Source organism: Crocuta crocuta, unplaced genomic scaffold (genome assembly GCF_008692635.1).
Source record: "Crocuta crocuta isolate KB4526 unplaced genomic scaffold, BGI_CrCroc_1.0 scaffold344, whole genome shotgun sequence".
NCBI lineage: Eukaryota > Metazoa > Chordata > Mammalia > Carnivora > Hyaenidae > Crocuta > Crocuta crocuta.
The window spans coordinates 1245156-1272284 of record NW_027533081.1 but is presented as its reverse complement, the minus strand read 5'-3'; the positions used below and the strand labels follow the sequence as shown (position 1 = coordinate 1272284).

Sequence of the window (27129 nt, the reverse complement as noted above, 5' to 3'; positions counted from 1 at the left end):
GCAGTCCCACCAGGGCTGAGGCTCTCCCTCCTTCAGAGTCCCGGGTGCAGCCCACCACCTCTAGGGTCCCTCAGACCAGAGACCTGCGCCTTCGCAAAAAGGAATGTGGGTCGAAGCCCACCCGAGTCCATCTGGAGGCATGGACGAACTGACAGGATATTTCCACGTTTCTGGACACCGTTCTCTCACATCCCCAGTGAGAAACACACTCACTCACCGAGACACAAGAGCTTTCTGTACCAAAGAGTGGGAGGAAAGGTGGGGGTGGGGCCAGAGAGTTTAGTTGCTGCGCTGGGAACTACATTTCCCAGAAGGCTGTGCTACAAAGCTGGTCGCGTCGAGGCGCCAGGCGGCTCTGGGACCCCCACGCCCTCTCAGAATAGAGTCCGCGCCAGGGCGACGCAAAGGCTACCGGAAGTTGTAGTTCGCGCCCGGTCCGCGCAGGCGCACTTTCCCTCCGCGGTCGCTGAGCTGCTCCTTTGTGGCGGTGGGTCGGCTTTTGTGGGAGGTCGGCCCGCTTGCTCGCGCGTCCGGCCGAGCGTAGGTCGGTCTGTCAGTCCGCCGAGGGGCCGCGCTCTACGCCCCCTGCCTCCGGACGGCTGAACTTGAGGCCGGCCCTGGTCACGACGCGCAGTGCTCCGGGAGGAGTGTGTGACAGGCTGCGTGGGGCGCGGGTGATGGGGCGTGAGCGCAGCCTCGGGTGTGGGGCGCTTGCTGAGCCTGCCTGACCCCTACCTTGCGGGGAGCGCAGGAGGCTCCGCGTGCGGGACCGTGCAGCCGGGAGTGCGTGTGCAGCCTCACGGCGCTCCCCTGCTTGCTGTCCCTGAGCCCCAGGAGCAGGACCCGCGCCTCTGGGCCTGGCCTGGGGCCCAGGAGGCTGCAGAGCTGCCCACGCCTCCGGCGAACACTGCCGAGGGGCGCCATGGAGACCCCTGCCCCGAAGCCCCAGGAGACAGGTACAATTAGCTCTTCTAGTCACTGAGTCTGTGGCCTTGCGCTTGAGGACACTGACACCCAGAGATGTCAGGCTAGTTTCCCAGAAGCACCTAGCAGAGTCAGGCCTCCTGCGTCTTCACCGTGCGCACCCGTTTACTTCCACGTCTCAAGCATGCTGAAGAGGAGGGGAATAGCAGTGTTTTTCCTTCTTGATTGGAGTGTCTGAGACACTGGCAGAATTAACCCCTGACGCCTATCGGATTGTGCCGGGTATTGGGGCTCCCTCCCCACCCCCACCTGTGTGGGCGGTTCCTGACTCCTCTCTGATCCTCCCCCATGCCAGAGTTGGAGTGGGCTTTATTTAGTTCAGCCATGCACCTGGTGGCTATGGGCAAAACAGCCCCTTTGACTCATTTCTCCTCCTCAGCTCTGCCCTCCCAGGAGCCAGCTTTTACCCTCAAAAAGAATCCAGAGGATAAATTGGGTCAGGGTCTCCTGGAAGCCAGGTCTGAGGTGAGTGGTTGTCTTTTCTTTCTTCTGAACATCTCGTTCTTTATAAAGGGGGTTGGCACTTTTCCCTTGCCCAGGATCTTCAGTCTTTCAAGGACCCCCTCTCTCCTGCTCCCAATCTAGGGGCCTGCTCTCCCGTCCTTAGGAAACTCTGGGCAATGGAACAGCTCCGGTGGAAGAGTCCAGGTGTGCCCTTGAAATGAGTGTCCTTCCAGCCTGATTCAGCCCAGTGGGTGGGTCATTTGCCCAGCAGGAGCTCAGAGGAATGGTTTTAGTGGAACCCAAGCACGTAGATGACAGCTCACACAATCACTTGAGTCCCCTTCACATGCAGACCTGGGGGATGGTCCTCCTTGGGGAGAGTTTTTTGGGATGGAATCAGGTAGAGGGGTGCGGAACAGCTGAAGGAAGGGCTGCATTGCAGCGCCAGAGTATGAGTGATGGGAGGGGGTGTGTCCGTGTGTGCATTTCCTCTGTACCGACCTGGAAATGGGGCTGTCAAAGAAAAACCTGGAGTTGTAGAGGATCTGGGAGCTCAGCAAGAAATTGGCCCTGGGGCCACTTCTGCAGCTAAGTAGGGCCCAAATCCCTCCCTTCACAGACTTTGGGTTCTGTTTCTCATTTTGTTCTACCACGTAAACCACCCCTATCCTTCACAAGATTTAAAAGGACACAGTTGAGGGGTGCCTGGGTGGCTCAGTTGGGTAAGCGTTCGACTTCAGCTTGGGTTCTGATCACACGGTTTGTGGGTTTGAGCCCCACTTCGGGCTCTGTGCTGACAGCTCGGAGCTTGGAGCCTGCTTCGGATTCTGTGTCTCTCTGTCCCTCCCCAACTCGTGCTCTGTCTCTCAAAAATAAATAAACATTTAAAAAATTTTTTTAAAAAAGGGTAAAGGGTACAGTTGATAAGGAGAATGCTCAGTAGTGAGAAAGCCTGGAGGATGCTTTGACTCTTAGGATTTTGTGATTTTGTTGACCTCCCACTTGGAAGGGGTCCGATTACAGAAAAATAGAATTAACTATAAAACATGCATTATAGATGTGCCTAGCTTCTGTAATGTGTTGGAATGCTCTTTTGTTCTATAAAACTCTCAAGAGACATGACAATCAAATGCTGCATGTGGTCTTTGATGGGTCAGAGATCAGAAAAAAATCAAAGGCAGTTTGGGACAATTGATGACATTTGAAAACGGATTTATCTTAGATCATATAGTATCAAGATTCAATTTCTTGGGTGTGATGGTATCACTGTGATTGGGTAAGAGAATATCCTTAGGACATACAAGGTGAAGCACGTGGGGTGAGATATGATGTCTGCAACTTTCCTTCAAATGGTCCAGCAGGAAGTGTGCATGCACTTGTGAGTGACTACCTCGAGGTAGTACCTTTCTTGTGCATAGGCGTTATTCTGAAAAGATCAGCTTGAGTAACTGGAACTCCTCTCCTGAGCACTCTTCTCCCCCAGCAGTCCCACTCAGACTCACAGGCAAGTGTTTTGCTCCCCTGGGACATCCCCCCACATTCTGTTCTGACTTCCCTGCTAGTTTCGCTACCACACATTTGATTCCCACACCTGCCCCTGGGATTTGTTTCCTGTCCTACAGAATGAACGCACCCTGGACATGGGCTTCTCCCAGTGGGTTGGAAATCCCCCCAGATGGGCCTGCACCAGGCCCAGATCCTACCTTGCCCTTGCCTATTGACCACCCCCACACGGAAGCCACGTAGCCTCTGATAGCCCCCTTTCTCCAACACCACATTCTGTTGTCTCTGGAGCTTGTTTCTGCCCATGTTTCTCCTTTCCTCTGCTAATGCCATGACCATTATGCTTCATCCCTGCAAGCCTCAGTTATGGGCATGTTCTCAGCATGTTTCCTCACCCCCAGCTTCTCATCTTCATGAAATCCAGTGGGCTTTCTGAATCACATTTATTGAGGTATAATTTAAGTATAGGATTTGATGAGTTTTGGCAGAGGTAACCAGCACCACAATCATAACAAAGAACATTTCCATCACCCAGAAAGTTCCTGCCTACCCCTTTGCAGTCAGTCCTCTCCCCCCACCCCTTGTCAACCGCAGTTTTGCCTTTTCAAGAATTGCATATAGAAACACATAGTATGTAGTATTTGGGGTTTTTTTTTTTTAATTTTTAATGTTTATTTATTTTTGAGAGAGAGAGAGAGAGAGAGCATGAGTGGGGATTGGGCAGAGAGAGGGAGACAATCCAAAGCAGGCTCCAGGCTCTGAGCTGTCAGCACAGAGCCCAGTACAGGGCTCAAACCCATGAACCACGAGATCATGATCTGAGCTGAAGTCACTTAACCAGCTGAGTCACCCAAGCGCCCCTGGTTTCTTTTTTTAAAGATTTTATTTATTTTTTTGTTTGTTTGAGAGGGAGAACGTGAGTGGGGGAAAGAGGGAGGCGGGCAAAGGGGGACAGAGAGAATCTTTAGCAGGCTCCACTCTCAGCATGGAGCCTGACATGGGTTGCGATCCCATGACCCTGGGATCATGACCTGAACCAAAACCAAGAGTTGGACATTCAACCAACTGAGCCACCCGGGCATCCCTAAAGATTTTATTTTTAAGTAATTTCTACACCTGACATGGGGCTCACACCCACAACCCCGAGATCCAGAGTTGGGTCTTCTGACTGAGCCAGCCAGGTGCCCCACGTAATCTTTGGCTTCTAATTTCACTTAGCATAATGCTTTTGAGTTCATATAGTTATGTGAATCAATAGTTTGTTCCTTTTAATTGCCAAGTAATATACCATTTGTATAGTTTACAAGGGCTGCCATAGCAAAGTACCACAGATGGCTTAAACAACAAATTTATTGTCTCAGTTATGGATGTTCAGGATCAAAATTTCAGCAGGATTGGTTTCTTCTGAAGCTGCTCTTCTTGGTTTGTAAAGGTACCTTTTCCCAGTGACTTCACATGGTCTTTCTCTGTACATGTCTGCATCCAAATTTCATTTTATTATAAGGACACCAGTCCTATTGAATGATGGCTTGCTATAATGACCTCATTTTATCTTAATTGTCTCTTTAAGGACTCTATCTCCAAGCATAGTCATTTTTCTGAGGTACTAGGGGCTAGGATTTCAACATACAAATTTGGAGGGGTCACAACTCAGCCCAAAAGACCATTGTATGGATATTTACAATTTGTTCATCCATCTACTAGCTGAGGGACATTAGCTTGTTTCCAAGTTTTGGCTATTCCAAGTAAACCTGCTATCAGTATTTAAGTACAAATATACGTATGTTTTAATTTCTCTTGAATAAATACCTAAGTGGAATTGCTGAGTCAGGTAGTAAATATATGTTTAATTATCGATTTTATTGATCATTTCCAAGAGCCATCTTTTGATTTGATTTTCTCCATTGCATTTCTGTTTCCTATTTCATTGATTTCAGATCCTTATTATTTCCTTCCTTTACTTATCCTTTATTCTTAAAGTTGAAACTCAGATATTGATTTGCCACCTTTCTTCTTTTATCATATAGCATCCGATGCTACAGATTTCCCTCTTAGCACTACCATAGCTACATCTCACACATTTTTTGTTGTATTTTCCTTTGTATTCAGTTCAAAATAGTTGCAGTTTCCGTTGCAATTTCTTCCTCAACCATGTGTTATTTAGGAATGTGTTGTTTAATTTCTCAACATTTAGAGGATTTTCCAGATATCTTTCTATTATGGATTTCTAATTTAATTTTGTTGTAGTTAGAGAAGGAACTTTGTATGATTTGAATTTTTGCAAATTTACTAAGATTTATTTTATTGCCCAGAATGTGGTTTACCTTGGTAAGTGTTCTGTATGCACTTGAAAAGCCTGTATCTTCTGCTTTTGTCAGCTAGAGCTAATTAAGTCGGTTAATTAAGTCAAGTTGAATGTTATGTGAATCAGTTGTTCTATATCTTTACATATTTTCTGCTTATGTGTTCTATCAGTTATTGAGAGAGATTATTGTTGAAATTACCAAGTATAATTGTGGATTTGTCTGTCTCTTTTTTCAGTTCTAACAGGTTTTTGCTTTATGTATTTTAAGCTGTGTTAGTAGGTACATTTATACTGTTGTGAGCTTTTAATGAATTGCTGTTGTGATGAGGACCATTACATAATTACATAATGATTATTATGTAACATTTCTCTTTATCTCTGGTGATGTCCTTTGCTCTGAAATGTGCTTTGTCTAATGTTAATGTAGCTTCAGCTTTATTTTGATTAGTATTTGCAGGGTATCTCTTTTCCCATTCTTCTACTTTTAAACTACCTTTATCTTTGTTTTTCTTTTTTTCTTATTTGATGTTTATTTTTATTTATTATGTATGTATGTTGTATGTGCCTTTGTTTTTTTATGTTTATTTATTTATTTATTTTGAGAGAGAAAGAGCATGCATAAGCCAGGAAGGGGTGGAANTTCATTCAGTCCTGTGATGAATGACATAGGTACTGTTAGCAGACAAGGAAACTGAGGCACCCCCAATTCATAGAGCCAGTAAGGGCAAGGGGGGGAGCCCACCCCAGCCATGGGGCTTAGAGCCTGTGCCCTCATCCGTCAGACAGTGGAGCTAGATGCACATCTGAGTATTTGTAAACTCCATGCGGTGCCGTGTGTGGTTCTAGATGGTACCATGTCAGGCATCACACGTGGTTTCCCTCAGCCTGGTTTTGTGGCCACCCCTGTGCTCTGAAGAGCTCCCCACGGGACAGCTTACTCCACCATGTTCATTTTCAGTGCTGTGCAGTTTTTCGTGATATATCCATCCCTCCCAATGGATGTTCAGCACGTTTCCAGTGTTTTCTCAGTCACTCCGGGCTGGATAGGAATCTCAGAGTGAACCTCCGAGGCACAGGGAACACACACTCTCGGCTTCACAGCTTTTGCCCTCCAAAACAGATGTTCCCCTGACGCCTATCCAACCATGTAGGACCATCCATTTCCCCACAGACCAGCCCCCACTGCTTGGTTTCAGGCTTTAAACATTTTGCCTCTCTGCTACATGCAAAATGGCATTTTATTTCTCACTTCTGGATATGTAGTGTAGCTGAATGTTTCCTCGTGTGCTCATTAGTCATTTGCCAGCCTTCTGTGAATTGTCTGCTTAACCCTGTGGCCACTTTCTTTTTCTTTCTTCTTAGTGATGCACCAGTGTTGCTTGCAGTGATGCGCCAGGCTGGGGTGGGCTCCCCTCCTTGCCCTTACTGGCTCTATGAATTGGGGGTGCCTCAGTTTCCTTGTCTGCTAACAGTACCTATGTCATTCATCACAGGACTGAATGAATTACTGCTGTGTGTGAAACACACCTGAGTACCTGGCAGACGGCAGGTGTCCTTCGGTGTTTGCTGTNATCGTCTGCTCCTGGTTTCTGGGTTTCCTGTCATGTCAGCCACAGATTTAGAGAACCATCTCCCAGCAGCCCCCACATTTAGATCCTGCTCTACCTAGACTTGCATTTTGTGTGTGGTGTAAAGAGTGGCTTTATGTCTCCTCCTCTGTTATATTGGTGTCCAAGCTGGGGCTGCCGTAACAAAATACCACTGACTTGGCCGCCTAAATGACAGAAATGTGTTTCTCACAGTTCTGGAGGCGGCAAGTCTGAGATCAGGGTGCCGGCAGGGTCCAGTTTGCTGAGGCTCTCTTCCTGGCTCTTGCTCCTTGGGACACGCAGCAGGGAGAGAGATCTCACGTCCTCTTCAGACGAGGCCACCAGGCTTGTCAGGTCAGGGCCCACCTTTATGACCACACGTAACCTTGGACACCTACTAAAGAGACCCTGTCCAGATACAGTCATGTTGGAAGTGAGGGCGTCCACATATGATTTCAGGTGGACACAGTTCTGTCCATAGCAACAGTGATAACTGTCTAAAAGCATAAGCCACTTTTAGAGGTGTAGGTCAAAGCTCTGGTGATCCCTAAGGATGCCCCCTCTCTTCCTGACCTCATGGTGGGCCGCTGGTAGGCACAAGGCCTCATCTCAGGACTTGACATTCTGCACCCCGGTGCCTGATCACGGGTGCTGATACAGTGACCCTGGGAGCTTGGTTGCATGCCAGCCACTCCCAGCAAACACTTAAGAGGTGGGAGCTAGGCCTCCCTCTCTTTCTTTGCTGTTCTGTCTAACGTAATGCCCTGTCTATGATTTAAGCTAAGCTCCCATGGTACCCGTGTCTTTGAAGGGAGACGCATGGTTGCCACTTTAGGTCAACACCCTGATGGGCCTCGAGAGCTTATATGCCGTTGGCAAGGGGGACCCAGAGTGGGGTTGGAGCGTGAAGAGCTACAGGAACGTGGGGGGTGGCAGCCTGGAGCCTCCAGAGCAGGTGAAGGGCCCCGGTCAGCGGAGCAGCCTGCAGGTGTCCGGGTGTTGGGGAGGGTGGGAGCAAGTCAGGATCTGGGCGGGGGCAGGGGAACAGGGGCCTGGTGGGAAGGTGTGGGAGGCAGGCAGGAAGAACACAGAGTGGCCCCCTTGGTCCTTTGGGCACAGAACTTTCAGACAAGTAGAGTTTACTTCCTTACGGTATAATAATGGCTTCCTGTCCAAAGTAGGGTCCTTTTGCAATGGTGAGGTTTGAATAGGGCTTCTAGATTCTTTGTACTAGTCTTTCAGGTTCTTAAGTTTGACAGTCTTAATCCTGGGAAGCATAGCATCTTAGCCAGAACTTAAAGCAGCCTCCCACCCACTGAGGCACCTGCAGGGGGCTGGCCAGTTAGCTTAGCCCTCCTAGTCCTGAAGGCAGGGTCTGCACAGCGATTCCTGACTCAGGTGTGGTATGCACTTTGGGGCTGTAGACCGATGGCACCTACAGCACAACCTTCCATACTCAGGAGAAGGTCACCCAAGGTTAACCCTTTATTCCTAAGGTCCTTAGTTGACACGTGGCTCCCTTGGAACCACGAACACAGTCTGAATCACTCCCATCATGAGTGAATGAGAATGTGTGTGTCATTCCAGGAATCAGTGACTTTCAAGGATGTGGCTGTGGACTTCACACAGGAGGAGTGGGGCCAGCTAGACTCCCCTCAAAGGGCTTTGTACCGTGACGTGATGCTGGAGAACTACCAGAACCTTCTTGCCCTGGGTAAGACAGCTCCTTGAAGCTCACCCTGCAATCTGGGCATTCTGCCATGCCATAGGTATTCCCAAGCCTCCCTTCGGTGCCAGCTGTGTTGCCAGGCCCAGATGCAGGAGATGTGGTCCCTGCACTCATGCTGGGCCTGGGCAGTGCATGGTAACTGTCAGCATCCTTGCCTGGAGGTGGGGCTGGTCCCGGGATGGGGGCCGAAAGAGAGGGAGGAGGTGGACAGGGGCCTGGGAGCCCAGTCTGACCTGGAGCTTTCCAAGGGGGGCAGAGAGGGGAGCATCAATACCCACAGGGTCCTCAGAGTACACGCTTCATTTGGGGTTCTGTATGTGAGACCCCCGTCCCCGGGGGGTGGCACACACCTCTCCAAGCTGGGCTGGGCCGTTTCCTGGGGCTGTTCTGCCATGGGGAGCCACAGCACTTAGAACCACACACACCACTTCTTCCCTGCAAGCAGGGCCCCCCGTCTGCAAGCCAGATGTGATCTCCCACCTGGAACGGGGCGAGGAGCCATGGTGGATGCCCAGAGAAGCCCCTGGAGGGGCTTGTCCAGGTGAGCGGGGGATGCAGTGGAAGGATGTGCACACCCTTGCCTCCCGGTGCTCACAGCCCCACCCCCGTGTGGTCCTGCTTCTTTCCTTCAGCACACCCGTTGAGCACCAACTGTGGGTGGGGGGAACTGTGCTGGGAATGTAGTGATGAGCAAAACAGGCAAAGACCGCTGCCTTCTACTGGTGGGAGACAGAAATGATGTCAGCATCCCTGGAAACATTTAACAAGCGGTCGTTGGACAGGGGGCAGGGAATGTGTATGGAACCGGGGTTTCCTTCACTCACAGAGAAAAAGGCAGAGTCAGCCTGGGCTTGGGGAGGGAGGGGGATCACGGGTCGCAGAGGTGGCTCCAAGGGAGATCATCCCCCTGGCATGTGAGGCTTTTAAAGAGACGTACCTTGTAAAGAGACATACATACACCTCAGGGACTGAGAACACATTTACAGTTGCAGGTATTCTACAGGAAAGGCCAGGAGAGGTGGTGCGGGGGCATTCCTTTCCCTTCTGGCACTGGGGAGAATTTAAACGGAATTATCATTTCCGGACTTGTGTTTACTCAGTGTGCATGCCTAGCTCCAACCCAGTCCCGACACATAGAAGTCTCATTCAGTGTTTCTGTGAGTGAATCGTGCGCAGCTGCCAGACCCCGTGAGCCCTGCCCCTTTCCTGGGTCCCTGGCTCTATTTGGAATTTCCAATCTCCATCTTCCTCCATCCCCCCTCTTGTGGGCTTGCACCCCTCTCACCCGAGATGCGTGCCCTGTGGCTCTGCTCCTCAAGCCTTGGCATGCTTTGGCTGTAGGCCTCCCGTCTCTTCTCTGTGCTCGTGGAGACCCCAGGCAGACCACAGCCTGAGTTCTTTTTTTTTTTTTTTTAATATTTTTATTTATTTCTAGGAGAGAGAGAGACAGCGTGAGCAGGGGAGGGTCAGAGAGAGAGGGAGTGACAGACTCTGAAACAGGCTCCAGGCTCTGAGCCGGCAGTCAGCACAGAGCCCGACGCGGGGCTCAAACCCACGAACCACGAGATCATGACCTAAGCGAAAGTCGGGCAAGCTTAACCGACTAAGCCACCCAGGCGCCCCACCACAGCCTGAGTTCTAGTGCCAGGTCTCTACCTGCTTATGGAAGATTGCATTTCCTATTTCTTGCAGACGGGGAGCCTGGGCCTGAGGTGGAGGATGAGTCTTGTCAACAACAGGGCCTTTACAAGGAAGAGCCTTCCCAGGAGCCCATCAGCGAGCCCCTGGCGAGGTCCAGGGTCCATAGCCCCAGTCTGGGCAATGGGTGGGCTCGAAAAGGTCCGGCAGCTGCTCTGGTGAGGGGTGAGGCCGCTCCGCAGAGGCCAGCGCCCGCCTGCCGGGACATTTCCCTGGAGGGGCACCGGCAGGGCCATGAGGCCCCTGAGAAGGATTTCACCCCCCAGAACATTCTTGAAGAAGCACACCCTCTTGATGGGCCCACTGAGGGCTTCCGGTCTGGTGAGGAGGCCACCAAGCACCAGAGAGCAGGCGCCCGGAGAGGCCCGTGCAAGTCCGGTGGCGGCGGGGAGCACCCGGCCCCGAGCAGGAGGCTGGCGGCGGCCTCTGGGGATGGCCTCTTCGCGTGTGGCGAGTGCGGGAAAGCCTTCCGCCAGAGCTCGTCCTTGACCCTGCACCGGCGGTGGCACGCGCGGGAGAAAGCCTACAAGTGCCACGAGTGCGGCAAAGCCTTCACCTGGAGCACCAACCTCATTGAGCACCAGCGCATCCACACCGGCGAGAAGCCCTTCTTCTGCGGCGAGTGCGGCAAGGCCTTCAGCTGCCACTCGTCGCTGAACGTGCACCACAGGATCCACACGGGCGAGCGGCCCTACAAGTGCAGTGCTTGCGAGAAGGCCTTCAGCTGCAGCTCACTGCTCAACATGCACCTGCGCGTGCACACAGGCGAGAAGCCCTACCAGTGCGGCGCGTGCGGCAAGGCCTTCAACCAGAGGACGCACCTGACGCGCCACCAGCGCATCCACACGGGCGAGAAGCCCTACAAGTGCGGCGCGTGCGGCAAGGCCTTCACCTGCCACTCCTCCCTGACCGTGCACGAGAAGATCCACAACGGGGACAAGCCGTTCAAATGTGGCGACTGCGACAAGGCCTTCAACAGCCGCTCGCGCCTCACGCTGCACCAGCGCATCCACACGGGCGAGAAGCCCTTCAAGTGCGGCGCATGCGGCAAGGCGTTCAGCTGCCACTCGTACCTGGTGGTGCACCAGCGCATCCACAGCGGGGAGAAGCCCTTCAAGTGCAACGAGTGCGGCAAGGCCTTCAGCTCCCACTCCTACCTCATCGTGCACCAGCGCATCCACACGGGGGAGAAGCCCTTCGACTGCAGCCGCTGCTGGAAGGCCTTCAGCTGCCACTCATCCCTCATTGTGCACCAGCGCATCCACACCGGCGAGAAGCCCTACAAGTGCGGCGAGTGCGGCAAGGCCTTCAGCCAGAACCACTGCCTCATCAAGCATCAGAAAGTCCACGCCGGGGAGAAGTCGTTCAGATGCGACGAGTGTGGGGAAATGTTCGGCTGGAGCACCCACCTCGCCGAGCACCAGAGGAAACACAGCGAGGAGAAGCCCTTCGCCCTCCAGTTCAACAAGCACTTACTGAGCACCTACTACGTGCCGGGCAGCCTGCTGGGCGCGGGGGGCGCGGGGGTGAGTGGCATGGACCCACTCAATGCCCTGGACGTGGCAGAGCTCCTGTGCGTGGTACAGCCCTCAGCCAGCCGGACTTTCCCGCTGGGCAGCAAACCCGGAAATTAGCACAGTGTGCTGGTCGGCGACCACCTCCCACCTCGCTGCTTCCCCAGAAAGCTCTGCGGCTCAGATGCACGTGCCTCAGGTTCAAGACTGGCCCTGCCGCCTGTGCCCATCTCCCCACGCACTGGGACACCCCTTTGAGCAGTCGGCATCACCCTGGGAAGGGCCACACTGTAGGAGAGAAGACATGAGGGCCATTTGAGGATGTCCCGTCATCCTGTTTTCCTTAATGGGCATGCAGGTCACCGACCTAAGGAGTAGGTCTTACCTGAAGACCAAAAGAAGGTATATCGATCATTGTGTCCTCGGGACCGGCTCCTGGCATGATATCCATTAGGAATTTCCTTTGTACACTGGTATGTTTAGAGTAATAATAATAGTAAGAATAGAAACAGAAGAAGTGTGAACAGTCTTCCTTCTAGGGGAGCACTGTTTCAGGAGAGGAGAATGATCTTCAGTGGCAGGGGTTTGGGAAAAGGCGGATTTCCTGGACTCGCTTCATCAAAGCAGCTCTGTCATTAGTGACAGCACCTCTGTCTGAGAAGCACGGCCTGGTGTCAGCGTGGCCGGGTCCTGACACGCCCGCTTCGTCCTGGTGGGAAGCAGTGAGCGCGCAGGCGAGTGCCGGGCATTCATCCAGGGTGCGGTGTTGGCATAGATGTGTCTAGAAGCGCGCCATCACCCAGGCCGGTGAGTCCGCCCCGGGGCCTCCCTCTGCTCACCGGCTCAGCCCCGCAGGAGGAGCCCCTCCAAGGGGACCCGTCCCCGTGCTCTTTGCAGAGGTGGACCGCGTTCATCTGGAATTAATGCTTGTTCCGTGCAGTCGGAAGCACACCCGAGCTGCTTTCTCAATGATAATACTTTACATTTATATGGAGAGCTATAGTTTATGAAATGCTTTTTAGTATACTTTTTAACTTATGGCAGCAAAATAACTACATTTTGGGAAATGTGGAATTAAGGAAAAGACTCCCATAATTGCTAATAAAACTGCATTTCGCACTTTGATACATTACCTTCTGCTTGTTTCAAAGTGGATTTTTTTTACATCCCCGCAAACATAGTATATATATCACTTTCATCTTTTTTTCCCACCTACTGCATAGCAGAATTTTTTCCCAAGTAACTGCACTGTCCTTAGAGTTAGTTTTAAATGGAGGCATAGCATTCTGTTAAATATTCTTTTGTTGGGTGTTGAAGTTATTTCCATGATAAACTAATCTTCATAGAACAACTTTTTGGCTTTGGTTTTATTTTGTTTTAAGATTTAATTTTGGGGGCACCTGGGTGGCTCATTTAAGGGTCTGACTCCTGATTTTGGCTCAGATCATGACCTCACAGTCGTGGGACTGAACCCCACATCAGGCTCTGCACTGACAGCACAGACCCTGCTTGGGATTCTTTCTTTCTCTCTCTGCCCCTCCCCCTCCCTCTCTCAAATAAACTTAAGGGGCACCTGGGTGACTCAGTCAGTTAAGTGTCTGACTTTGGCTAAGGTCATGATCACACAGTTTGTGGGTTCAAGCCCTGCATCGGATTCTTAGCTGACAGATCAGAGCCTGGAGCCTATTTCAGATTCTGTGTCTCCCTTTCTCTCTGCCCCTTCCCCACTCATGCTCTGCCTCTCTCTCTCTCTTAAAAATGAATAGGCATTGGGGCCTGGGTGGCTCAGTTGGTTAAGCATCCGACTTGAGCTCAGGTCATGATCTCACAGTTTGTGGGTTCGAGCCCCATGTTGAGCTCTGTGCTGACAGCTCAGAGCCTGGAGTCTGTTTCAGATTCTGTGTCTCCCTCTCTCTTGATGATAATAAATAAACATCAAAAAAATTTTTAATGAATAGGCATTTATAAATAAATGAATGAATAAAAAAATAAAAATATTTTGTTTTTAAGTAATCTCTGCACCCAGTATGGGGCTTGAACTCACAACCCCGAGATCAAGAGTCACATGCTCCACTGACTGAGCCAGCCAGGTGCCCCTTAGAGCATTTGTTTGCATGATAGTTCTTTTATCATTTTCTTAGATTTCTAAAAGTGAACATTTTGAGGTAAAGGAAATGAACAGCTTCGGGAAAAATCCTTTTTGTGTGTTGTTAGTGGTGTGTAAACTGAGACCATTTCAGTATGAAGAATCCATCAGCAGTAGCGGTCAGCTAGGAATGTCCCTGCACAGCCGTCTCCAGGGACAGGACTCCCTTTTCAAAGCTGGGTGTCCACATGGTCTTTGTTCAGGTCCCAGTGACAACACAGCAATGCTCTTGGGCGCCTGCTGCCCCACCGCATCCCTCCAGAGTGTGGTCACGCCCGTTACACGCAGTCCCCAGGGCCACATCATGGCAATCATGGGCCCTTCTGTGACAAATAGGAAAGGTTCTATTTTACAGCTGCATTTGTAGAAGACAAATACAACCTGGGCTTGATTCATCATTATCATACTCATTTTTCCTCTTTATGTCAAAAGAACTTCAAATGAAAAAAATCTCTTTGGGGCCCCGGACACCGTGCCTGGTGGTGATCTATGCCCTCAGCCGAGTGGTACATTGTTAGCCCTTTATTTTGCGCCTTCCATAACTAAAGAGGCTGAATATTGAACACATTTTGATCCCTGGTCTTTTGTCTTGCAAATGATTTGAATATGCCCTTTCTACCTCTTTTCATTGGAGACTTGATGTTTTTCTTTTATTTGCATATAAACTTTTTTTCTGATTATATGAGCAATACATATATACTGAAGACATTGTGGGGGGGGGAGTCAGAAAATTTTAAGAATAAAAATACACTCAGTTCATCAGCCATTGCTGGTATTTACTTCTGTTTTTTTTTTTCCTGCACATATAACATGCCTTTTCTTTTAAAACAAAACTGGATTCATATTTCGCATATTATTTCTGTCCTTTTCCATTTAATGTTTGATGATGAACATTTTCCACATTACAAAATTATTTTTCAGAAACATTATTGATGGCTGACTCTTTGTCTTATCATCGTGTCATGGTCGATCTGTTCCTTTATTGTTGAACATTGACATCACCTGTACCTGTAAATAATACTGGAACGTAAACCTGTTTTGCCCTTTGGTTAGTTCCCCAGAATAAATTGTGAGAAGTGGAGCTCACAGGCAGAGGTTGCAAACATTACACAACTGTTTTTAGGTCAAACCCAGCACAACATTCTTAATTCTCCCACGTGGGCGCCAAGAGCATCCCTTTCCCTGTGTGCACTCTTCCTTGCACACACTTGGCATCAGCTTCACGTTTTATATTTGCCATTTTGATACATCACAAATGTTATTGGCTCATGTGTTTTTTACCTTTTTTCCATATTGTCTAGTCCATTCTTTGTTTTTAATACACACAGACACACATGCATAAAGCACCTTGGCATATAACGTTTTTATCTTTGTTATAGCATTTTTACTGTACAGAGATGTTCAAATTCTGTGTAACTGGACCTTTTTGGTTTTTGTGCTTTAAATTTTTCCTTGGTCCTTAGGAAGCTCCTCCTTTAAATCCTTTTTTGGTTCCTTATTTTGCATTAAACTCTTAAGTCCAAAACAAACAAACAAAAAGCCTCTTAAATCCATCTATTTGGGATGTAAATTCCAAGGTCCCTGCATCATTCCAGAATGGCATTCTTCACTTTTCTATTTCTAGCTTCATAATTCACTTTAATATGTAGTAGGACCAGGACAGTATTTTCGGTATGTTTTTTAAGGTTTTTTTTGTTTTTTTTTTTAATATATTCTTTGAGACAACCCAGGCTTCTTTTTCTCAGAGCTCAATCTCTCCTTGCCCCTGCACATCTCATTGGGATTTTGTTATCATTGGCTAGTTTGTGAAGAATTACTATAGATTTATATACATAACCTTCACATCAAAGCATCAGTCATTCAAATCTGCCTCTAAGCATCAGATAAGTTGTATAGTTTTCTTAACAGGTGTTCTTATATATATGTTCAATGTGTATGTTTATTCTTAAATTCATTCTAATTTTGTGTGGTTTCAAAATCAAGTCTTTCCAGGTGTGCTTCAGTGGCTCAGTCGGTTAAGCGTCTGACTTTGGCTCAGGTCATGATCTTCTGGTTCGTGGGTTCGAGCCCCACATCAGGCTCTGTGCTGACAGCTCAGAGCCTGGAACCTGCTTCAGATTCTGTATCTCCCTCTCTCTCTGACCCTCCTCTGCTCACGCTGTCTCTCTGTCTCAGAAAGAAATAAAACATTAAAAGAATTTTTTAAAAATCGAGTCTTTCTGTTATATATAGGATGACTATTGATTGTATATATATCTTTTTGTATATTTGTTTTATATCTAGCAACTTTACCAAATTATTCTAGTTCTCTGACAATGTATCATTTTATTGGGCTTTCTAGGTCAATTGCCATTTAACTTGGAAATAAAAAGCTTGCCTCTCCTTTTCGTATGGATACCTTTATTTCACTTCTTTTTAAAACCCATGTTGGCTAGCACTTCCAGAAGAGCACTCAATGTTGGTGGCAGTGGTCACCTGTGACAGACTCTATTTGGGGTGGGGGACCAAGGTGTCTCACCTCAAAACACTTCGGCCTTTAAAGGCTCTGTCACAGCTTCTCTGTTATAGCTGGGGTGACCACATGGCCCAATTCTGAACAACGAGGCTCAAACAGAAACTGGAAGGTGGAACTCTTGGTGCCTGGTCACTCAGTTAAGTGTCCAACTCCTGGTTTCAGCTCAGGTCATGATCTCACGATTTGTGAGATTGAGCCCCTTATTAAGCTCTCTGGTTGGGATTCTCTCTCTCTCCCCCTCCCCCCCGACCCTCTTTCTCTCTCAAAATAAATAAACTTAAAACAAGCAAACTGCAAAATTGATTGGGGCACCTGAATGGCTGAGTCAGTTAAGTGTCTGACCCTTGATTTTGGCTCAGATCGTGATCTCCTAGTCATGAGATGGAGCCCCTCATTGGGCTCTGTGCTGACAGTGTGGAGCCTGCATGGGATCCTCTTTCTCCCTCTCTCTGCCCCTCCCCTCCAAAAAATAATAAATAAACATTTGGGGAGGGGCTCCTTGGTTTCAGTGAGTTAAGCATTCTACTCTTGATTTTGGCTCAGGTCATGATCTCATGGTTTGTGAGATCGAGCCCCACATCGGGCTCTGCACTGATGGTGCAGAGCCTGTTTGGGATTCCCTCTCTCACTCTGCCCCTCCCCTACTCACGCTCTTTCTCTCACTCTCTCCCACACACTCTCTCTCTCTCTCAAAATAAATGAAACACATTTAAAAATATCTTTAAAAATACATAAATGGATAAACCACGGTACCTCCATGAAGTGGAACATTATTCAGTGACAAAAAGACATGGCTAAGGCAGAACTCCGTATGTTCTCTTGGGCATGGCTGCACATAAAATAGAAGGCAAGCAAGCTACCTTATTATTCCAGTGGTTCTGCTTCCTTTCCTTCAGGATTTCCCATTATGGGATGGATGGTCTAATTATAATAAAATTGAAAAATTGCCCCTTACTGTTGGCCTTGCCAGATTGGACCCTGAGGACTTGCCTGGGTCATTACAATTGTTAATATGGTCCAATATTCATCAAAACAGAAACTTCAAGGATGAGACCCACTCTACAAGGTGTATTAAGAGAAGAGGTGATTATACCCACTCTTTCCCCATTTAACAGCCCAATTTAGCCTGTTTTTCAACCCATAAAGGATAAATGACATCCCCTGGTGAACTGCTGAGACCCTAACTAGTGGCCAAGTAAGGTCCTATCCCTAACACAGCTAAATGATGCTGACCATTTACTCTTCCCCTGGCCAGTACTCTGTTGTTATGATCTACTGAATTTAGTCAATACAGCCCTTTTCCCAGTAGGCTCTTAGATGCTACTCATATTCATTTGTTTTTTTAGTTCCTTTATATATTATATACTTTTTAAAAATTGTGACAAGATATAGATAATATAAAATTTACATTTTAACCGTTTTTAAGTGTACAATTCGGTGGGATTAAGTACATTCACATTGTTGTGAAAACCATCACCAGTATGGTTCCAGAACTTTTTCATCTTGCAGAATTGAAACTCTGTGTGCATTAAACACCAACTCCCCATCGCCACTGCCCCCAGCCTTTGGCAACCTCTATTCTACTTTCTATGTCTATGAATTTGCCCCTTTTGTGTCTGGCTTCTCTCATTTAGCATAATGTCTTCAGGGTTCATCCACGTTGTAGCGAGTCAGAGTTTCCTTCCTTCCTATGATTGAACACATTCACTTTTGTTTTTTGGAGGTGGAGGGAAAGGAGCAGAGGGAGAGAGAGCAGAAAAGAGAGAGAGAGAGAGAGAGAGAGAGAGAGAGAAACTTAAGCAGGCTCCATGCCCAGCTCGGGACTCAATGCCCACAACCTTGGGATCATGACCTGAGCCGAAATCAAGAGTCGGACATCCAACTGACTAAGCCATGCAGGCATCACTGACTTTTGAAGGGACACAGCACTCCATTATTTGACTACTTAGGGGGTAGCCACTCCTGTGCTTGTAGAACCTTGAGGGGAGATTCAGTGGACACTTTTACATAAAACATGGAGGCAAGATGGGATATCATCCCACATAAGGGTCAGGGCCCCAGGCCTCAGTAAAATTCTTACACATCAACTGGCCCCCACTATACCCATATAGATAAGTCTGGCCAATGTCTCAAGCTATTCAGCACCCCCATGGTGTAAAGCTATCACCCGACCTTATGGCTTTTCTCACCTGGCTATGCCTACTCTGGGGAATAATCTAGGCCTGGGACACCTCATCTCATTGGGTGGGCCCCATCTGGCAACAGGAGAGCCGCTGGGCTCTGTCACCCTCATTTGGGCTCTTCGCGCTGGTGCCTCAATCAACCACTAGATGGCACCATTGTCCCATTTGCGGCCCCTGGTCTTTCCGGTTTGTAGGCGGTTCTACTGGCTGTTCAAAATTCACTAGCGACTCCGCCTGAGAGAAGCGAGCGCATGTACTTGTCCAACTGCCTGTAGTTAAGTCTCTTGAATGAATGCCCCATGCTCACACCTCGCCTCTCAAAATACACGTCAGACCCATTAATAAAAAGCCACGAGGAGGGGCGCCTGGGTGGCTTAGTCGGTTAAGCGTCCGACTTTCGCTTAGGTCATGATCTGCGGTTCGTGGGTTCGGGCCCCGCGTCGGGCTCTGTGCTGACTGCCAGCTCAGAGACTGGAGCCTGTTTCAGTGTGTGATTCCCTCTCTCTCTGACCCTCCCCTGCTCACGCTGTCTCTCTCTCTCTCCTAGAAATAAATAAAACGTTAAAAATTTAAAAAACAAAAACAAAAACAAAAAGCCACGAGGAGCAACCAAGATGTCCTTCAGTAGATGAACAGATAAGTAAACTGGTCCAATTTAGCCAATGGAATATTATTATTAAATATGCAATTATATTATATAATAAATGAAATAAGCCAATCTGAAAAGGCTACATACTATATGATTCCAAGTGTGGGACCTTCTGGAAAGGGCAAAAACTATGGAGACAGTCAGAAGATGGGAGGCTGCCAGGGGTTAGGGGGAGGGAGGATAAATAGCTGGAGCCCAGAGGACTTTTGAGGTGGTGAAAAATACTCCATATCATCTATATGATATTATTTCTCTATAATGGCGAATACATGTATCATACATCTGTCCATACCCATAGAATGTACACCACCAAGAGTGAGCCCCTGGGACACCTAGCTGGCTCAGTCCGTAGAGCGTGTGACTCTTGATCTTGGGGTTGTGAGTTCGAGTCCCACTTTGGATGTAGAGATTATTTAAAAATAAAATCTTAATTTTTAAAAAAAGTGAGCCTTAATGCAGACTGTGGACTCTGGGTGATAATGACATGTCAGTGTTGTTCTATAATTGTAAAAGATGTTCCTCTTAGTGGGGGATGTTGATAGTGGGGGAGGCTGCTGGGTGGGGAGGAAATAAATGGGAACTCTCTGTACCTTCTGTTCAATGTTGCTGTGGACCTAAAACTGCTCAAAAAAATCTATTAAATTTTTTTTAAAGTTTCCTTATTTTTTGAGAGACAGAAAGAGACAGAACACAAGCAGGGGAGGGACGGGGGAGGGGGGAGGAAGACACAGAACCCGAAGTAGGTTCCAGGCTCTAAGCTGTCAGCATAGAGCTTGATGCAGGGCTTGAAGTCACAAATCGTAAGATCATGACCTGAGCTGAAGTCGGATGCTTAACCAACTGAGTCACCTGCAGAATCTAGTTTTTAAAACAAACCAGATCAAGGTGGAAAGGAAAAACGCTGGAAAAAAAATTGACCAAGAAAATATGAACTTTAGTCTGTTATGGTATAATGAAAACTGAAGAACTAAGTTTGTTCTTTGTTTTTCTATTATATCATATTCTACCACTTAGCTCTGGCCTTGGTCTTAAAAGGACAAAAGCTGGACATCTGATTCAACATAATTTCTGGCAGCCTTGAATTCCTGACTGAATGAAAGTTCTGTGGCTATAAGAAATCATCATTAAATCTAATCAGCTGAGCTCTGTCGATAATACTCTTAGGCAAGTCAATTGGATTTTTTGGTTAATGCCTGCATATTCACAAATAGATAAACATTATTTTAATTTGAAGTGGAATGAGGGTCAGTCGGTGAAGTGTCTGACTTCGGCTCAGGTCATGATTTTGCAGTTCAGGAGTTCAAGCTCTGTATTGGGCTCTCTGCTGTCAGCAAGGAGCCTGCTTCATATCCTCTGTTCCCAATCTCTCTCTGCCCCTCCCCTGCTTGTTCTCTCTCTCTCTCTCTCTCAAAAATAAATAAACATTTTTAAAAAATAAAGTGGAGGGGCGCCTGGGTGGCTTAGTCGGTTAAGCGTCCGACTTTCGCTTGGGTCATGATCTCGCGGTTCGTGGGTTCGAGCCCCGCGTCGGGCTCTGTGCTGACTGCCAGCTCAGAGCCTGGAGCCTGTTTCAGAGTCTGCATCTCCCTCTCTCTCTGACCCTCCCCTGCTCACGCTGTCCCTCTCTCTCTCTCCTAGAAATAAATAAAAATATTTAAAAAAATAAAATATTTAAAAAATAAAGTGGAATGAAAAGCCACTGGAACCTCTCACATGGGGCAAAGGTGCCTTGCCTTTGGGATGACATCATCCCCAATAACGGCCCCTCTGTTTCCCACTACAGTCACTACCCAACTACAGACACGGGCCCATGACTTTCAGACCAACAGTTGCCTCTGGATCCCAGTGGTCAAAGTCATTGTCAACCCAGTGAGAGCCTTGAGTTGGTTCTAACCAATTTCTTTTTTTTCTGTTGGGTTGAAATATACGTAACATAAAATTTACCATCTTAACCATTTTAAAATGTACAGGACAGTATTACTGTCCATCGCTAGAACTGTCTGCATCTTGTAAGACTGAAACTCTGCCCTCGTGAAACAAAAATTCCTGATTCTCCCCTCCCCCAGTCCCTGGCACCACCATATTCTTTCTATCTCTATGAATTTGACTACTCATGGTGCCTCATATAAGTGAAATCATGCAGTGATTTTGTCTTTTTGCGATGGGCTTACCTTACTTCAGTTCTTACAATGTCATCAAGAGTCTTCCATGTTGCAGCAGGTGTCAGAACTTCCTTTTTTAAGGCTAAATAATGTTCCATTGTGTGAATGGGACACATTTTGTTTATCCATTCATCTATCGATGGACACTTGGGTTGTTTCCACATATTAGCTATAGTGAAACTAGCCAACTTCTCGACTAAACCAGGTGACCTTAACCCTGCAGCTGGACTCATCCTACACTGACGTCACCCAGAGATGGACTGTCTCTGATGTCGACCACAGGTGCAGTCAGTCTCCATCCACACTCCACTGCGCCCCATCAGACGTCTCCCCTCCCCCTCTGGACTCTTCCTTGGCAGGGGCCCTGAGCTCCATGGATACCTTCACCTGTATTTCAACTCTTGCTCTGCTCCCAAGCCTCTGCCCTCCTTTTCTTTCTTTTTTTTAATCTTTCTTTTTAATTTTTTTCTTTCATAGTTTATTGTCAAGTTGGTTTCCATATAACACCCAGTGCTCACCCCCACAAATGCCCTCCTCCATGCCCATCACCCCCCTTCCCCTCCCCCCCACCCCCATCAGCCCTCAGTTTGTTCTCAGCATTCAAGAGTCTCTCATGGTTTGCCTCCCTCCCTCTCCCCAACTATTTTTCCCCTTCTCCTCCCCCATGGCTCTCTGTTAAGTTTCTCCTAATCCACCTATAAGTGAAAACATATGGTATCTGTCTTTCTCTGCCTAACTTACTTCGCTCAGCATAACACCCTCGAGTTCCATCCACGTTGCTACAAATAGGCCTCTGCTCTCCTAACCCCTCCCTGTAGACCACCGCCCTCTTGGGAGGCACTCCCCAGCGTGTGAGGGGAGCATTCCCCAGCGTGTGGGTGAGCCTCATGAAAGCAAGCTAACTGCCGGGCGTGTCACAAGCACCTGCTTGCTCACCTGTTCTTGTTGCAGCCTCTCTGACCATCCTTAAGGAAACCTTCAGGACAACTCTTTCCATCTATTATTGGCCACATCTCTAAACCATCTTCCCAGAGGGTACAAACTCTTAATTGATTTAAGCTCAAAATAAATAGACAAAGGGGAAAGACTAACAGAAACAAGACCAACTGGTCAGACCATGAAACCAAAAGAATCTGGCACCAAAAATCAATGAAGTTCTCAGAAAGAATCCAAATCAAATTCTTAGACCATGCTGCCAATGGACAGGAGCCCGGAGAGCCCCGGACCAGAGCTGGAGTCCCTGTGGGACCCAGACTGCGAGTCAGGAGGGGCACACGAGGGCTCCGAGAGGCGTCATTACCTAGAGAAGGTAAACAGGGATCCTAAGATAAGGCCCGATCCACACACTGAGTCAGGGCCCCAGAGTCGTGGGGGGAAATGCATCAGACCGTTAGGGAGGTGATTTCACTCAGGCCGCAGCAACAAGAAAGTTCGCTGGTGAGGAATGTCCGCACGGAAAGGACAGAGCTTGGGTTTTTCTAGAGGCAGGTAGACAAGGGGTCCTGAGGAAGAGTGGAAGTGTCTTGCATGTGTGAGGGCAAAGTGGTCTTTGAGAGTTAGCCATTCCTTGGAGCCCAGAAGGAAAGGATTTCTCGACTGTCAGTGCTTGTCTGGAGCACGAGGCTCAAATACATCTTGTCAGCCTGTCTGGATGCTCCAGGTGTCTGGCTGTGTGCTTGTGTTTGCAGGGTTGAGCAGGACTCACGCCTGTGTTTCCAGCAGAGTGTATTTGCGTGCCTGTGCACGTGCGTGTGTGTTAGCGTGAGGGACTGCCTCAGCATTCAGTGGGGCCTGGTGGCCTATTTGCGGCTCAGGCCCTCCCTCTGCCGGTTTCTGTTGGCTGTAGGGAGTGTGTGTTTCTCGGTGTGTCTGTCTCTATGTTTGCCTGTGGCAAGTGCCGTGTGTGTGTTTAGCAGGCACATGTCTCACAGTTTCTGTGAATGCGATGGACTGTGTGTGTGTCGCAGTTTGTGTCACCGTGTTTCTGCGTGTCCTGTGGCGTGTGTGTTTGTGTCTTAGCGTGCGTCCATCCGGGCGTCTCTGGTGGAGGGGGAGTGACTACAGAAGGTGGGTCTCTCGGTGCCTCCTTGGGTCTGACGGTCTGTGTGTTATAAGGTGTGGGTCTCTCTGGAGGCTTCTGGAATGGGTGGTGCGTGTCTTGTGGTTTCTTTGTGGCCCATGACGCACGTGCAGGCCGTGGTGAGCACCCGCCTCAGTGTTCCTGTGCCTGGTGGCGTATTTTTTTGTGGAACAGTCTGTTTCCGCTTCTGCGAAGTGGCTGGATTTTGTGTGCGTGACTTCCGGGGTGAGTGCGCTTCCCTGTCGCCCTGTGGGCCGGCGGTGCGTGTGTGTTCGCTGCAGTGCGTGTGTCTCCCCTGGTGTTTCAGGGACTCGTTCGGTATGTGTGTGCAGTGGTGCTACAGACGCTTCTGCCTCCACGTCTTGGGGTGTGTTGTGTTGGAGAGGCCGTGTCTCTTCCTGTCAGTGTGTGTGTGTGTGTGTGTGTGTGTGTGTACTGGCACATGAATATTTCTTCGGGTCTGGTTGTGTGTGGGTGTATGTTACAGTGTGTGTGGCAGTGTACACGTGCGTAGCTCTGTCTGAGGTGTGCGTGGAGCTGTGTGTGACGTGTATGGCAGGATGCGTGTGGTAGGACAATGGTCTCTGTGGCTCTGCGTGTGCGGCGGCGCGCGTGGAGCTCTGTGATGTGAGCTGCGTCCCCAGTTGAAACCCAGCCTGGCTCAGGCCTTTTCCAGACCCACATTCCTCCCGCTCCTTTGTGCTCTGTGCTACAAAAAATATTTGCGTTTTCCACGACTCATAATTTTTCCTCCTCAATCGCTACCAGATGTGGGTCCTGTGGTCCCCGTCCCCATGGCAACAGCGGTTCCAGCCGCCGCGGTTCCCTTCTGTGGCGCCTTCCCTGGAAGCTGGCACTGCTGCAGGCCCGAGGGGGTGGGGAGGAAGCGGGTGTCAGGCAGGGGGTGGCTGAGGGGTCCTGGCAGCTCCCTCTCCTGGCGGGCGGCTACCCGGCTCATCCTGGGGGGTTTCTTGGCCTGGTTCCTGCCAGGCCTCCAGGCCACCGTCCAGCCCACAGTGGGGGCAGGCAGCAGAGGCTGGCTGCTGGAAGTACGGGATGTGCCCCCGCTCTGTGAGGCACTCACACAAAGGGGCTCCTGAAGGTCGGGGTCTTGGACACCTGGAGGGGTCCCAGGGCGGAGAGAGGAGGGGCCCCAGAATAGCCCGGTCTGTGTGACCACTCCGGTAGCCCCACACCATGCTGACTCGGACTGCGGGGAGAGGGAGGGCTGGTGAGGTTTGGGGATCAGGGCGTGGTGATGTGGGCCCCGCTGTGGGGGGGGGAGGGGTGCGGGGCAGGACTCTAGCCTGAACCACTGCGCCGCCCTCCCCACCATCCTCAGTCATTATCCTGCCCTTGCTGGGTCCAGCGGGGCATCTGCCCCTCCTGACCAACTCTGAGCCTGTGTTCTCAACCCCAGCAGCCAGCATGGCCCGGTGCCCGAATACATCGGAGGCGGCCAGCCACAGGGCCATGGCTGGGAGGGTGCCCGGCTGGCCAGAGGGAAGCCTGCATTCCACGTGCTGCCCGACCAGGCCGAATGCCGGGACTATGTCCATGCAAGCCACATCAGATGTCCCGCCCATGGCATGAGGCCATCTCCGCTCAGGTGGCTGGGCCCCTATACGGGTCACTAAAGTTGACCTCAATGTGGTACCTGGCCAGAGGGCAGGAGACTTGCCAGGTGAGGTCCCAGAGCTGCCAGCAATCGTCAGAACTCATGCCACACACTGGGGGCTGCAGGGTGGGGCTGGGGAGAAGATTGGAGAATCTTGGCAGAATCTCCTGATCAAAAGAGCTTGGGCATCAAGATGGAAAGTGACCTGCTGGGCAGAGGCAGGGGGAAGGGAGGAGCCAAAATGGACAAAGGCCAGTGGGTGCCATAGAAAGGGAAGGGGTCTGTGCCCAAGGAAGGTCACTTGAGAGGCCTGCTTGAGGGCCAGAAGCAGTGAAGACATTGTGGGGGCTGGGGGGGCAAATGGTCACAAAATGGAAGGCCGGGCCAGAGCGAGGACTGCCTGCGAGGCCAGCCAGGGCTCTGGGCCAGGCACGCTCCCTTCCCTCTCCCCCACCTCCCTCAGCCTGGCGGGGAGGGTGGGTGAGAGTTTCCGGCTGAGGACAAGGAGCCCATTGAGGCAGACAGCAGGGCTCTGTGCAGGGCCAGACCATCTTGTTTGTGCCTGGTGAGGCCCTGCTGGAGCTGTGCCTGTGGCCCACTGCCCCTGGCCCCAGCCTCTGACCTGCCCCAGCCACACCAAACAGCTCCGAGCCCCCACGTGTAACAGCAGTGGCCACCGGGAGCAGCATAGGTCGGAAGCAGCCCCGCGCACAAGCTCCCTGTAGCCGAGGGATTCCACACTACCTGTTCTGACCCATCCTTCACCCCAGGCTGCTAGTCAAGAATGGAGTGGTCCAAGGTGCGTGCCCAATAAACTTGATAAATGATGCGCGGATGGACGCAACCCAGATTCGGCTTGGCCCTGGGAGACCCACACCTGGGCTTCCAGGTTCTGCTTAGGTAGAGGAGTCACGTGGGTGGGTGCAGGCTAGAAAAGGACGCAAGAATTCTCTAAGTATCCTTGGAGAAGGAAGGGCAGATAGGAAGCAGGCAAAGCACAGGAGAAAAAAAAGGCACTTTATTAAGAAAGCTTTGGCCAAGCCCCTGCCGGGAGGAGCCCGTCCTGGGGCACCCGGATGGGGTGGGAGCAGCCCTGCCGGGGGCCTATAAATACATCTCCTCGGGCCACTGGAGTCGCCCTTCGGATTCCCGCGGCATGTGGGGTGGTGGGAGGCCATCAAAACCAGCTCGACAGCTGAGGGGCCAGGGCTAGGGAGGCTGGGGCTGGGGGCACAGGGAGGGGACGTGAGGGGCCAGGCCGGGACCCGGGGACGCTGAGCCCGTTGAGGAGCAGAGACCAGCTCTCCTCCCCAGGCTCCAGATAACCAGATGCTCGGAGGCCTGGCCAGGGAAGTAGCCCTCGGCTACGGTCAAGGAAAGAGGCCTCCAGCCAGAGGCGCCAGGCCCTGGCCAATGAGAGGCAGCCGAGACAGAAGTGCTTCTGGCCTCAACCAATGAGAACGTAGCCCCAGCCGAGTACACTCTGGGCCAGTAAGAGGTGGTCTCTAGGCCGAACCCTCCCGTCTTCGGCCTTTGAGGCCCTGACTGGTCGGAGCCCTCGGCCAATGGGAAGGGAATCGCCAGCTAAGCGCCTGTCAGGCCTCGACCAATGGAATGGGGCCTTCCCGCACGAGAGCCGTGCTCCAATCAAGGAGCTGCCGCTGGAGCCTGAGCCAATGAGACCCAGCCTCCCGCCTGGCTGCTCCTGGCCGAAGCTCGCGAAGGCCGCAGTACCGGGGCCGCCGCGGGGCACGCCGGGCAGGCGCGGAACGTGGGGTGGCAAGCAGCGCTTCTAAGCCTGGGGAATCTGCGGGCACGGCCGGGCTGCCACCTGCTACAGAGTGGGCGCACCCGCCCTGCCCAGGTCGCCCGCCGCTTCCCGGCTCTTCTTGCGTGGCGGCTTCTGGATGGGGGTCTTCTTCCTGGGGGTGTCGGGCGCGGGCGCTCCGGCTGCCGCCTTCTCAAGCCCCGGGGCCTCTGGCGCGGGGGACGCGCGGGCAGGCCGGGCGG

The 27129-nt window shown here is 50.3% G+C and overlaps 2 protein-coding genes across 3 annotated transcripts in view; one reads left to right on the top strand and one right to left on the bottom strand.

Annotated features, from left to right (window-relative positions):
* The first annotated feature begins 477 nt into the window (after positions 1-477).
* Positions 478-16217, top strand: ZNF74 (zinc finger protein 74). Of its 2 annotated transcripts, none has more exons than XM_077745845.1 (5): positions 478-956; positions 1364-1449; positions 8413-8539; positions 9000-9095; positions 10247-16217. In XM_077745845.1, exons 1-5 carry the CDS (start codon positions 923-925, stop codon positions 11884-11886), a joined length of 1983 nt encoding a protein of 660 aa, XP_077601971.1. In that variant the 5' UTR covers positions 478-922; the 3' UTR covers positions 11887-16217. The 2 variants fall into 2 exon arrangements, with proteins under 2 accessions (XP_077601971.1, XP_077601969.1); XM_077745843.1 differs by having other exon boundaries at positions 8997-9095.
* A 10497-nt stretch (positions 16218-26714) lies between these two features.
* The window catches only part of SCARF2 (scavenger receptor class F member 2), a 12610-nt gene continuing 12195 nt past the window's right edge, over positions 26715-27129 (bottom strand). Inside the window, 1 exon segment of the mRNA XM_077745922.1 lies at positions 26715-27041. Within this exon segment, the coding sequence (XP_077602048.1) occupies positions 26715-27041 (327 nt within the window).